This window comes from Pezoporus wallicus, unplaced genomic scaffold, assembly GCF_028554395.1.
Source record: "Pezoporus wallicus isolate ANWC-B61680 ecotype Strahan unplaced genomic scaffold, APGP_CSIRO_Pwel_v1 contig_6999, whole genome shotgun sequence".
NCBI lineage: Eukaryota > Metazoa > Chordata > Aves > Psittaciformes > Psittacidae > Pezoporus > Pezoporus wallicus.
Window position 1 is genome coordinate 2664583 of NW_026640180.1, and position 13536 is coordinate 2678118.

The 13536-nt window shown below is 39.9% G+C and overlaps 1 protein-coding gene across 8 annotated transcripts in view; it reads left to right on the top strand.

Moving 5' to 3' along the window:
- Positions 1-13536, top strand: part of PDLIM5 (PDZ and LIM domain 5) — a 127324-nt gene that overhangs the window by 90940 nt on the left and 22848 nt on the right. For all 8 annotated transcript variants that reach the window (XM_057417985.1, XM_057417984.1, XM_057417983.1 and 5 more), the window contains one exon: positions 8232-8416. In XM_057417985.1, the coding sequence (XP_057273968.1) occupies positions 8232-8416 (185 nt within the window). The remainder of the gene's footprint in view (positions 1-8231; positions 8417-13536) is intronic.

A 13536-nucleotide genomic window follows, 5' to 3' on the forward strand; every position in this document is an offset into this window, starting at 1 on the left:
CTAATCTGCACCCCGGTCCTGCTGATGGAGTTTGTGTAAGTCCACCGTACTAAGCAAAGACTTCCTCCCTGGTACTGGGGGCATGCACTGATACGCATGGTGCTGTTCGTGTTGCACCACAAACCTCTGAGGGAGGCACTGTCACTCTGAAGAGCTGACTAGAGAAGAAACAAGATATTCTGGCTTGAAACCTCTATCCAAGTGAATTATTTGCAACAGTTCCTTGAGCCAGTAAGTGACACAGTAGGCTGCAACAGTGCTGCAGGAACAAAGGGCTGCTATTTTTCAAAGCTTACTTTTAATGTATAAAATAACTGGCATGTGGTGCAGCAAATAACTATTGAAAATATATTTGCTGTCTAGGCCCTTTGTTTTAGTGCTGATTCTGTCCAGTGCACAGGACTTTCTGTTCTTGTTTCCTGACCGCAGCTGTGTTAACACTCACTTCTGTGGAAAGCTGCTTTTATGTAACTGACTTCAGCCTCGAAGTTGGAAATGTATTTCTTGAGTTGTTTTTTTTACAGGAAAGTACCTATTAAATTGTGCTAAGGAAGAAATAATTGTGGGGTTTCATGTACGTATTTGTATTTTAACAAGAGTAAAACTCTTCTAGACATAAGGCCCAGTTCTAAGTAGAGCTGAGATTCACTTGATGTAGGAACTTGTATTGAGTAAGATGTATTTATTATTTCCATCCTGTTTCATGGCTTCTAAGGTGACCTCAGTCACTAGAAAAGGCTAAAGTACCCCTAGCCTCGGGGAGCAAAAAATGGTACTTATTAGTCACAATCTTACATTTTATTAAAGTTTCTAACATTGTGGCATATCCACTTTTAAAAGAAAAAACTATTAACAGAATTACAGTACTGTAACACGACCTTAAATCTTAGTTTACTTTTTGCTGCTAAATGATACTTACCAGGAAGTCTTTTTAGGTATGTATCCAAAGGGAAAACCTCTCCAGGAGTTCTGATACTTGCGCACTACGGATGAAGTCCAGGATGTGCTGCCAGACTTTACTATTTAGCTTTGGTGTTTGTTTGCTGATACTTTAGTAGACCAAATAATTGTGGTGAAAATGAACTTCCTGACTTCCCTTTTCTTTTTTTCCTTCACTCACTAATATGCATTGGTTTTGGCATAAATGAAGGTAGATTGGTACAAGAATGGGAATCTTTTCGTTCTTTACTCTGAAATTGACTTTATGTTTGCCATTGTCTGCTCCTCATACAAGGAGAAACCCTCCTGGTTTTGAAGTTTTATTTTTTGGAGATGCAAGCACTTATTTCTGCCAGAAAGTTGAGATTCCCAAACTAGCTGCATTCAGTTGCTGTTCCTTGGTACATGGGACTGTCTGTTGGGAAAAGCAGCAAGCAATGGAGAACTTCTTTCATCCTGCCATAATTAAATTGCAGCCTTGGAGGTTTTTCTTTGTTTTGCTCTTACAACTGGCAGAGCTGCATAGAAATGTGCTGGGAGCCAGGGGGTATACAGGGAGTACAGAAGCCATGTAAGCCTGCCCAGATGACCTTATCAGTATTGGATGTATCAAGATCCAGGTTGAACGGCTTGAAATAAATATCTGTAGATTATTAGGGGGAATGTTAAATGTTATTTCTAAACATACTAATTTTCTCTTAAACCATTTCAATAGCCAGGTTATTCTGGTTCAGGTTGCTGCGTGCAGGCTGTGGAATAAAGCAATACAGGAAGTATACGATTTTCAGGCTGTTAGGCACTTCCAAATAGGATAAGGCCTGGAATTTGGGAAATGTGATGTAGCAGTACCATTAGTCTGAGAATGCTTTGCATAAACTGTATTTTGCAGGATTTTTCCCTGAATAACTGCTGTTGGTCTGAAGTTATCATCCAGCATACCAGGGTAATGATTTCTGTTTTCCTTATTATCATCCTGAGCCAGTTGCCAGTTGATGGAACCGTAGAAATGAAGCTTTGTGCTGCCTAGTGAATAAGGGAGCACAACCTTTATTGTGTGGCTTGAGAAACATATAGGAAAAGGAGACAAAAGAAGATAATTTATGCGTACAATTTACTGTCAGTAAGCACGTAAGTACAGTAAGTTCAACAAAGATCAAGCAAAATTAATCAATTCTGCTAGAAAAAAAAAGACAAATATAACAGATTTGAAAGAAATGTAGCCAATGAGTGTGTGAAACTAGGTATTAAAATGTCTTTGCACTAGTGTGCATCTCATGACGTATTCTAATATGTACATGAATGTCATGCTAAAGTTTTACATGGCAGCTCACTTCATCCCACAACACAGTAGTTGATAAGAAAGAACTGAAATCTTATGTCCCGTAAGTACAGAAATGAGTATACAACATTGTGTAGTAGAATCACTTGTTAAAAAAACAATTGGCTCCACAATGTGAGGCAAGTAAATTAGCTGAAAACAACTTTGGGGTTTGTGTTCTGGATCTATCTTGTATAACTTTCATGAAAAGGTAATGGGTCTATTTTACCAAGGTAGCTTTGCATTATCTCTGGGGAATATCTCAAGAAGGTTGTAGCTATAGTAAAAGCAGGGGTTTGATTTTGTTCTGCAACAGGGTTGTTACTCCAGAAATATTTCCCTTTTATTCTTGTCTCTTCACTGTTTCTGTTCCAGAAAGCTGGCTGTCTTAAACTGCTCTGCATTGGTTAGCTGTGAGAGAACTTAACCTTCTTTTCTGCCTTAATATCTGTTATTAACTAGTCTGAAGTGTGCTGAACATCCACACATTTTCACTGCCTACCAAACTCCTCAGAAATGGTCTTTTTTTCTTGGTATAGAATCAACTAGGTTGGAAGAGACCTTTAAGATCATCAAGTCCAACTGTTACTCCAGCACTGCCAGTCCACTGCTAAACCATGTCATTAAGAGCCTCGCCTACATGGCTTTTGAATACTTCCAGGGGCAGTGATGCATATCTTGCTTCTCTCCACAACTCAAGGAAATGTGTAGCTTTGTCGTATAACAGCCATGCAGTCTTTCACTAAGTTTTCATCCTGATGTCAAGCCTTAAGTTTATAGAGGTCCATGTTTTATAACAACATATATGCAGCAGAGAGAATGATGTATTTAATATCCAAGAATTGGGGTCTGCCATAAAATCAAATCACATGGCAAAAATGATGTAAAATTTTGGGAGACGCTAGCGAGAATGGGCATTGACGTGGCTTTTGCTTTATCTTCTTGACACTGTGCCATATACAATTACTTGAAAAGAGGATGGTCTGGCCCTGTGAGATAAACAGTGATGCTGACTCTGGGAGAATTCTTGTTCTGAAAGATGCTTTGAATTGTTTCTATGTAGAGCACTGCTTGTGGAAGGGTTGCATAGTCCATTACTGTAACTCGATATGGAAATACCTCCACCCAGATGGCTTTCTCTCCCCTTTATTATTTTATTTTGCATTTTTGTCTTTCTTGGAAGTTGTTGGAACACTGCTAGGTTAACATGAAACGTAAACACCATTTTAGAAAGCTGACTGAGACCGTGGGTTTGCACTAGGGGTGGGAACAAGCTCAGCACTCAGTATTTTCTGTCTTCTGTTTCTCTGTTATTACATCAGAACACCCTTGTATAAAAGGCATATGTATTTGCCCTATTTGTGGGGTTTTGTTCTCATTCTCATACCTTTTTCTGGCCTCCTGTACCTGTCTTCAGCTAATGTGTGTTTTGATACTGGACAAAATACATCGTGTGATGTGTATGACTTAACACATCTTAAACCAAGAAATTTTGATCTGAGATTCGAGTTTATCTCAGCTGTGCTAATACCTTGCTGTAAAGCTCTGCAGAATCATCTGCTTGACAGTTTACTTGGTCTTAGGGCAGACAGATCATTCTTTGAAGTTGCAGTTTCTTTAATACAAATGTTTCAAAAAATTCTCTTTCTCCCCCCCCTTCCCCTCCTTCAGTGCTGTACCAAGTACTATGAATATGTTAGAAGCTGTTTATTCAGGTTTCAGCAGCGTGCTCTATGCCTGCGTGGAGTTAACAGACAACAGGCAGCTGTGTGTAAGGCAAGGGAAGTCTTACATTTTTTGTCACACTGTTTTGGTTTTAGAAGCCATAAAGCAGAATCAAGGCTACCACATTCCACTTGGTTGTGCCAGAAACCAAGAAGAGTGATTTGCTCACATCTTTTTTTTGTCATGAAATTTTTAATACTCTTAAGGGAAAATAACCTCACAGAATTCCTGGCTATCAGAAGAAAGCATTTACAGACTTTCTCTTAGATACTCCGTGACCTCTTTTGTCAGCAAGCTTCCTTAGATCACAGAGTTCCTGACTCACACAGTCATCCTGGACAAGTGGGAGTTAAAAGTATCATTTATAATCCAGAGATGTAATAGGAAAATACTGATCTACTAGACTGAGGTTGTGGCTCAAGTGATGATGATTACAGATGGATAACCTGGTATTTTGGGCTTCCATGAGAAAAAAGGTCCACCTAGACCTTTTTGAATCTGCTTGGGAAAGTCTGAGAGACTTGGCCTTTGTCAGCATTTTAGAGGTGTTAGAAGTTACACTACAAAAAACTGTATTCATTTTTAGATAGGACCATAGCTTCTCCTTTGGCTAATAACAACATGATACATAGTCACCTTCTCTAAAGCATGTGTAAAGAAATTCTAGGCAGCCTTATACAGGAGTTCCCATGGAAGGATGGAGGGAGTTCAGGCATCTATAGCCCCAGACCATGTGATTTTCTTCTGCTGGATTGTAGGGGAAGCAGGGCATCAAAACCTCTGACTACGTTCAGAAAGGTTTTCCAGTGCAAATTCCTTAAAATGCATTTGAAATGTGTTCATCCTTGTCTTGAAGCACCTGATTTTGAGAAGAAAGCAGCTGTGGTATGGAGGCAAATATCCCAGAGTGGTCTCTGAAAAACTGGTGCTCATTTCACATGTCAACTGGACCTGCTTCTTTCTCTGCAGGTTTCTTGCCTCTATAGCATCCATGAAGTTCTCGGTGCCGTGTCCAGCAATGGGACAGTCATCTGGCATGTCTTTTCCTCCCTGTCCTCCTACCAAAAGCCAGGGTGTAATACAGTGGTTTATATACAGTGTAAAACAACAGAGGAATTATTACTTGCTTTGTAGTCTTTTTTTCCACAGTACTTTTGTTGATCAGGAGGGGCAAGTCTGAGGAGCCTGTTGTGAGCTCTGGATAAAGTTTGCACTGGCAGTGGAGCCCTGTGTGTGTCCCCAGGTCTCAGACCGGCATACCAGGAAGTTCTTTATTTTCTGTACCTGTCCTTACTCTGATAGAATGGGGCTGCACTCTGCGGTAGGAATTGTTCATGGAAGTTCAGGAGATGTGTCATGTACTAGCCAGCATGTATCAAAGGCAGAGAGGAGTCTTTGGCTTGTTCCTTTGCTGGACTTTGTCTTTCTTAAAAGGAATGTGGCTCTTGGTTACATTAGTTTTCATCATGGAAACCTTTCATTTTTGCTATAAGTATTCATCAGGTGGAAGAGTAATAACAGTTATGAAACAGAGGTAAAAGGTTAAAGCTAGAGTTAGAAGGTAGGCTTGTCATTAATAATAGTAGACGTGTTTTGACATCAAAATGTGCTTGACCTGAACCTGGCCTATGAGTGTCATCTGTGAAGTCTGAGAAAGCTATTCGTGTGAAACTTGGTAAATACATAAGGTTTATCATTCCTCCTTCAGCTTTCTAGTGATGACACTGTAAAACAGATGGGAGCTCTCTTCCATGACCCATTCATTTTCTTAAATTTCTGTATATTTTTTTTTCTCTTCAAACTATGTATTTTCTAGGTAATGAATCTTGTACAATATCCTAGTGAATTACAAAAATACTAGCTGGGCTAATTGTGGGTATTTTACAGCCGCTTTGTAGAGGGTAAGGTAAGTGTGCTTCTGAAAAGACAGCTATATTTATAAAGTGGGTAAAAATAATTGGAGTTTGAGTGTTTTTCAGTGTAGAAGAACATAAAGTAAAATGTTGAGGAATTAATCTTGAAGCATGAATTTGAAGAAGCTTAGCATTAGCAAGGGTGCAGCCGCTTGTTTGAAAGCGAGACGAAGATGCATTTCCCTCTCTCAATGGAGAACACTGCATGTGCACTCCCAGGCAATTGTGTGATTAGAGGCTGTAATGCAGGAAAACAGTGCATGAGCACCTCAGCCATTTCTACATTTTTTCTATCCTTCTCCTGCCTAAACGATACTCTTTTTACTTGTCTTGCATCCATTTTTGCTTGTTGAGTAGCTTCTTCTGTGTAAAGGCAGAAGCCCTGGCAGCAGGGTTTTCTTATTTAGGACAGATTATTTATGATTTACGTGTTCCAGACAAAGGCAGTTAAAGAGATGCTATGTTTGAAAAGTGGTTTGATAAGTGGATGCATCGTTTGGATGGAGAAGGAGGAAACTTTTTAGGATCAACAGTGTTTTGAGGAATTCTCTAAGTTGTAATGGGGCTTGGACCTGAAGCATCAAACATAGGTTATGTGTCAGATGTACTCAACAGTACAGAAGGGCGCTTCTGTGACACTGAAGTTACAGCCTTGTACTTTTTTCGTAGTGGAAGCCAGTCCTAAACTGCCTTGTCATCTTCACCCACTGAGCTGCTTCCTCACATCAGAGAATGTCTTCCTATCCTTTTTCTGTCAGTCTGCAACAGTGCTTTTATGCAGTGTATCTCTGCTGCCTCAGAATTTTGTTAAAAGACCTGGATCCTAAGCTTTTAAGGAGCCTAAAGTGTACCTTGAGTGCCTCTGTTTTCACAAATGTCTTTAAATATCTTTTAAAATGTAACAGAATGCAAAGTCTCACTTTGTGCTTCACTGGGTTTGTGCACACTGCATATAGCAAATCCATCAATGTCAGGCAAGCTTCCACTGTTCCCAAAAGCCTACAAATGCAATAGCTGTTACTCATTAAACTGAACATTCATATATATTCTCTAAACTGTGAATATGTTTTTTCATCCATTACCAAGAAAAAATTCTAAATGCATCAATTATTAACCCTGTAAATCTAGACACAAAAAATCAGGGTTATGAACTTGCTTTTTGACCTCTCAGTGTGTTCAAGTTCTTGCATGTCATATGGGCAGGGCAATATTGTGCTGGTGTAATACTTGTAAAGCAAAAATAGCTCAAGGATTTTTACTTTATGAACTTGGCACAGTCTGTAATTCTGTGAATGACCCTGGTGAAATATGCACGATGCACATGTGCCGTAAATTGTTTTTTCTTAAATACAGGAAAGAATGCAAGGCTTCTAATGTGTTGGCTGATGTGTTTCCAGATTGCACAAAATATGTATTTAGAATTGTGCTTTGGCTGTATTGCACAACATTATTGAGTTAACTTCTTGTTTTTGTGATCTTCTTGGTTTGCAAATGACCTTCATTAGCAATTACTCTTCTACTTCTAAGGTTTTCAATAAAAATTTTTGTTTTCAGCTTCTGAAAGGCAAATATCCATTATACCAATACTATTACAGTGCATAAAAAATTGTTATGGATAACTTTCTCATTCTTGAACAGCCTCTGGAAATGAGAAATGAAAATTTTTCTGGCAGGCAATGTAATTAGTGGCCATATACATTCTACATGAATTGTGATTAAGTACAGTTTTCATCATCCATGGTTTATAAATAGCTGAAAGAGTTCTGCTAACCCTGAAAATGTAAAAGCAACTGTAAGCTGCTCTAAAGAGGCAATATAAAAGATTGTTTAATGAATGAAGAAACTTGCAGCTCTTTTAAAATACTTAATTTTTTGGAGGCACAGTGGCGCATAGAAGAAAATTGCATTTAATTAAAGCACTTTTAGATAGATAATTTTATTAAGATCTACAAGTATAATCTGACTGAGTATTTGTCTACTCTCCAAGAAAAAAAGAAGTATTGAAAAAGTCTAGGAGTGTACAAACTTTACAGTAAGGGATCTGCTTTAACTTGTGTCATGCCAACAATTATTGTATATGGAAATTGTGAAGGGATTTAGTTGTCTATATTGAATTTTGGCAGGAATTACTCAAATGTGCAGTTCTTGGGGGTCAGAAAAAGCTTAAAAATGCAGCTTCCCCAGCATTGTCCTGGGATGATCACCCCAGCATTGGTGGTGGCAGAGTAGTGAGTGCAGCTCTGTTGCACCAGGGTGTTGCTCCGCATCTCCAGTTCATTGATTCTCTTGGTCTAGCAGGAAATGCATTTTATTTTCTCCTCTTCATTTCTGAACAGTGATTCCGTGGAGGCTGCCCAGCCTGCTGCTTTTACGGCATCCTCGTCAGCGAACATGCTTGCCCACCAAGAAAACATGGACACGAGATCTGCTACCGCCAGCACTGCATCTGCTGCCGGTCTCAAGCCAACAGGAGCCCCAGGTGCTGCCAAGTACTCGGGCTTGCAGCCTGCAAGCCAAGCAGGTAAATTCCAGGGAGGCTTTTTCTTGTTCACTTAAAGAGGCTTGGATAGCTCAGGAAAAAATATTTCACCTTGGGTGTAAAAGCAACAGCCTTCAAATGGCTGCATGTGTGTTTTGAGTACAAGCCAGTTTGTTTAGGAGAGAGGAGAAGAAACCCAAATTTAGCAGTTTTAGTAAACCACTAGCCCTTTGTAAGTTACCTCATAGATGTAATTGGTTTCACAAACAAGCAAAGTCAGATGTCCGTGACCTCTATCAAAAGCATATATGTCAGTCAAACATATATGTGTGTATATATACATATACGTACACAGACCCCTCAGTTTCAACTTGGCACTTCCCATGTGACCTCAAATTTCATGCTGTTTCAGGGGTGGGAATATCAACAGACAAGTGTTTTCCAAGTGATCTTTCCTGAAGTTAATTGCAAAAAATCAAATCAAAACAAAAAAAAAACCACCCAAACCAAAACTAAAACATTAGAGTGGTCATGTATCTGATATTTGTAGGGTTTATGTGAGAAGAGTGCCGGAGTATTGCATAGGTTTGTGATAGGAGATTTGTTTAAATAGGTTTTCGTGCAAGTACAATGTACATAGCTACCTACAGGCTTTGAATGTAGCTTGGTGATTCTTGCCCCTTTAAACCCACACCAAAATGTCTTATGCCTGGAAAGCATGCCGTTTCCGTCATGAATTTCAAAGGATCTGGGAAATCTGTACTGCTAATTAAGCTTTCACTGTCATTCTTGTAAGAATGAGATTAATATCCTTGATACTCTTTCTGACTTTTTTTAGTTCTACTGTTAAGGGTTTTCTGTCTTTAGAAGTGTATTTTAAAAGTATATCCAGTCCAGAAAGGGAACTGCAGAGGCCCTAGCTTAAAAGTAAATATAAAACATATGGCGTTAACGCCGTGTGTTTTGTAACGGCTTTGGCACATCTGGCTCAATTACTGTTGTGCTTGGTAACAAATATATGTATTTTATTTGGATATGCAGTTCTGCTACCAAGCCTCAAGATGGCAATACACTGTCGTTTCTGTACTTCCCTGTCAAATACCGAGTATATTCTTAAGGTCAAAGTAAAGATATATTTAAATTTAGATCGTTTTAAGTCTAGCATTGTTTCACTTCTGTGAGTTAGATATCATTAGAGGAAAAAAACCTCAACTTTTTGAAAGTTACATTTTTCATAGTAGGTGTACTTAAGGCAAATGCTTGTGGAAATATGATAATTTGAAGTTTTGTAAGTGACTGAGTGTGCTTCATCTTTGATGTAATTCTCTGAGTGATAATTTTATTTCACTTGCACAGAAATCACCTGTCAGCTTGGGGTTTTGGTAGTACTACAGCCATTTTCAGTGTGTTTGTAGGTGTGTCATTGTTAATACCTACTAGCATGCCTTAGTACTAATACAAGTCTAATGTTTGAAACAGACTTTTTAAGTGGCAGACACATGAAGGATTTTAGATTTTTAATTTAGGATTAATTCATCCAATTACAGTTGATTTCATACTTCTCCAAAAATCTGTGCCCATGCTCTTGGATAATGGTAAAAATCTCTTCACAAAGAGGTACTAAGTCGGTAGATGAGGGGGGAAGCCAGGCAGAGAGTTTCTGAGGCTTATGTTGCAGAACACCTTACCAGAAAACTTTGGAAATTTATACTGGTGCAAAAGCAAGTGGAAGGCAATGGTCGTGAGGATGTCAGCTCTACACTACCTTGCTGTAGGGTCCTGAGATGCACTGCTTAACTTCCAAAGGAGCAAAGTCATTACCTCCTCCAAAAATATTCGGGGATCCAGAAGTAAAAACTGTAGGAGAAAGAGTCATTGAAAACTCTTACGTTTCTTAAAATAGTAAAGTATGGGGAGCAAAACACAACAGAGAGAATGGCAGTGCCCAGGAGTTAACAGGGGCAGGAGAAGATAGGATGTCAAGGATGCCAGAGGAGCTCTATTAGCATTTGCATCTCAGGAGTGTGAGGAGTCACGCACTGCCCCAGGAAGCTGGTCCCAGATGAGGAGCTGCTTGCTGCAACAGTGAGGAAGAGCAGGCTGTTTGGAGATGTCAAAATAATCTTGGGTTTTGTTCATCTTTTGAATTATGTGACTTTATCAGTCTGAAGGCAGCTTCGTCTTACAGCGGAGTTTGCAAATGAGTAAAGAAATGACAGACCTAGTGTGCCTGCTAGCCTGATTTCTGACTTGAAAGAAAATGTTTTGTGATTTGATTAAAATTCCAACAGTTGCCAAGGTGCCGGAGGCTTGTCCAGAGGTTATCTGACAGGTTTCTCTGAAGGTCTGCCCTGTAAACCTGCCCTAGGCTCACCTCAGGTTTAATATGCCATGCATTACCCATGTCATTCAAGAAGTCGGTAACGCAAAACTAGAAGATAGGAGAGACTTGAGCATGGTTACAGCAGAGATGGACTCAGCATCTATTTCTCAGGCCTATATTTTACAAAAATAAAAGCATTTGGTGTACGTGAGTTTGCTCAGAATGGCTGAACCCAGCAGTCCGACAGGTAAAACTGTTGCAATAGTTGAGTGTTGATAAAATTAGTCAGATGTTGAAGAAAAAGAAAGACTAGAACTGTTTCTGCTGTTTGTTTGCAGTCTGTGAGCATAAAGTTTTCTTTAAATTGCCAGTGCTTCACAAGCCAAACAAAATTTGGCTTCATAGGTCTTATGCCTGACAAAATTTTAAACAAACCCCCCAAGATTTCATAGTTGCAGTCCAGCTTAGGAAATAATTAGAAAGAAAACATAATATCATGTAAATGTGTATATCAGCATGCTATTAATAGCATGCTTATTTGTAGTGCAGTTTTGTAGCTCTAATAGCGCTCACCCTTCTAATGAATATTGTATGTAACACCAAGTTGTTTCCATAGCAAAGCAGGCATGTCGCAGGATTTTGTTTGTCTGGGGAAGCTGTAATCGGCTGTTTGATGGCGTGGCATGGATATTACCAGTGATTTTATTTATTAAGAAATCTAACTACACAGATAAGTCATTTGGTCAGACAGCATCTTTTTGTTTATTGGCTGGAATCTCCCTTTCTTGTGTAGGCCACCAGAGAATACCCTTATGGTTGATTTATTTATTTATTTAATTAATTAATTAAAAGTAGCATGGTTTCTTGTTTTGGTTTTGGTGGGTTTTGGTTGGGTTTTCGAGATTGTTCAGAGATGCTTAAAGGTGTCAGAGGGTTTCTGTTGGAACTGAACGCCTCTATTTCATGACCTAGCAAGAAAATGGTGTAGGGGAAAAAGATGGTCTGAAATAAATAGCTGAGATTGTGAGCCTGGAGGTGCTTCAAGTACTGGGTTTCTCTGTAGAGAAGTCAGTCGTGATCCAAGAGATCTCGCAGTGATAGAACCCTTAGAGCTGAAGTATCCTCATCTGCTGCTGCACTCGTGGGTTACCCACAAATATACTCCGCTAGTCACCCACTGTGAAGGTAACAGGTTTTATTCTCCTCTGGAATAGAATCCTGGTATTACAGGATTCCTGAGTGGTTTGGTAGAGAAAATGAGGGGTGATTGCCTTTTGTTTTCTTTTAAGGCATGGGTAAGAAGGTGGATAAGCAGGATAAAAGCCTGGCTTGTCAACAAATGAACAAATAAAGTCTCACCTTTGGCACACAGGATGCATGAGGAGTTGAAGATGGGGAGCATGTGAGGGGTGCAGCAGTGCCATTAGCCAGGAGAGTGGTTTCCAGATAACTCATTTGCTACCAGCCTCTCTTGTCTGTGCTGTTGATTTTTTCAGCTGTTGAAAAAAAGTCTCATTGTGGCTGTTACTGTGTGTTAAGTGTACAGGCTAGAATTTATAACAGTTCTTACTTCATTTCTGTTGAGCTGTGATGCTCTGTTCACCCACCAAAGGGAAAAGCTTTTTACCAGATTATATCCAATTTAAAAAAAACCTACTCAGAACATCCTAGCTACATCACAGCGAGTCATTCTACTATTTGATAGCTATTACCCTCTGCTTATGTAGCATAGCTCACCCCAAGGAACCCCAAAGCATTTTCCAGTCCTGGTACCATGTGCAAGCACATGATGCACACACAGGAATGGTGTTTGCCCACCACTGCTACGCAGTCACTTCTTGGGTGAAAGGTAACAGCTGCTTGTCAGCACGCTGTAATACTCCATGGCATCTTGAAAGGAAGTGAATAGCACCGTGGCAAATTGAAACTGCTGGGATAATTGAAGAAAGTATAATTATGCAGTAAATGCAGTGACACAAACTGGAGTTTGGCCAGGAGATGAACTGTTCTTGCAAAAAGAGCAGCAGGATCTGCGATGGTCAGAAGTGGCCAGGACTTACAGTGTTGCATTTCTCACACAAAAATGCCCCCACTTTGTGGCATCTTCAAAAGGCTTTTGTTGGCAGGGGAGCTGCTGGTGCAGTGGGACCAGAGAGGCTGGGTACCAGGCATGACACTGCAGTGTGCTCCATGCAAGAGCTCAGCAGGCAGCATCCTGCTTCACTCTTGGGGGTCTGTTTGGATCGTGGGTATCTCATGGTGAACTGGTACAGCTGGTGACCAGAAAAGCTGGTTTGCTTCTTGGAGAGGAGGGCTTATTGTAATTGATGACCTTTGTTCCCCCTAGGCATAGACAGCTGAGTTACAAAGATGGGATGGGGGTGGGTTGTGTTAGAAGTGTCTGAAGCTTGCAATTTTAAGTGACCAGTTACTTGCCTGTGCCAGTTTCCATATTCCCAGGGTTTCTCTCAGCCTGATACCACTGGGATATATAATCCCCTTCCAGTAGAGCTGCTTGGGAATGTCAGCATATTCTGTAATACCCACAACTGTCAGTTGCCTAATCCCGAGCCAGCACATGTGTTAAGCACATGCTTCCTTCAGCAGAGGGAACGCATTTGGAAGCTGACTGTAAGCATAGAAAAATTCTGCTCTTTCCTTGCAGTTGTGTTTGATATACTTGCGTTTACCATCTCTGCATGCTGCTTTGCTGTATTTTTTTTTATATATATTCTATTTCCTTGATAATATTAGCAGTATAAAGCAGAAGAAAATATAAGCCTTCTCCTAGGTGTGATTTGACATCTTCTCCTACATATACTGACAGTTTGTGTCTTTG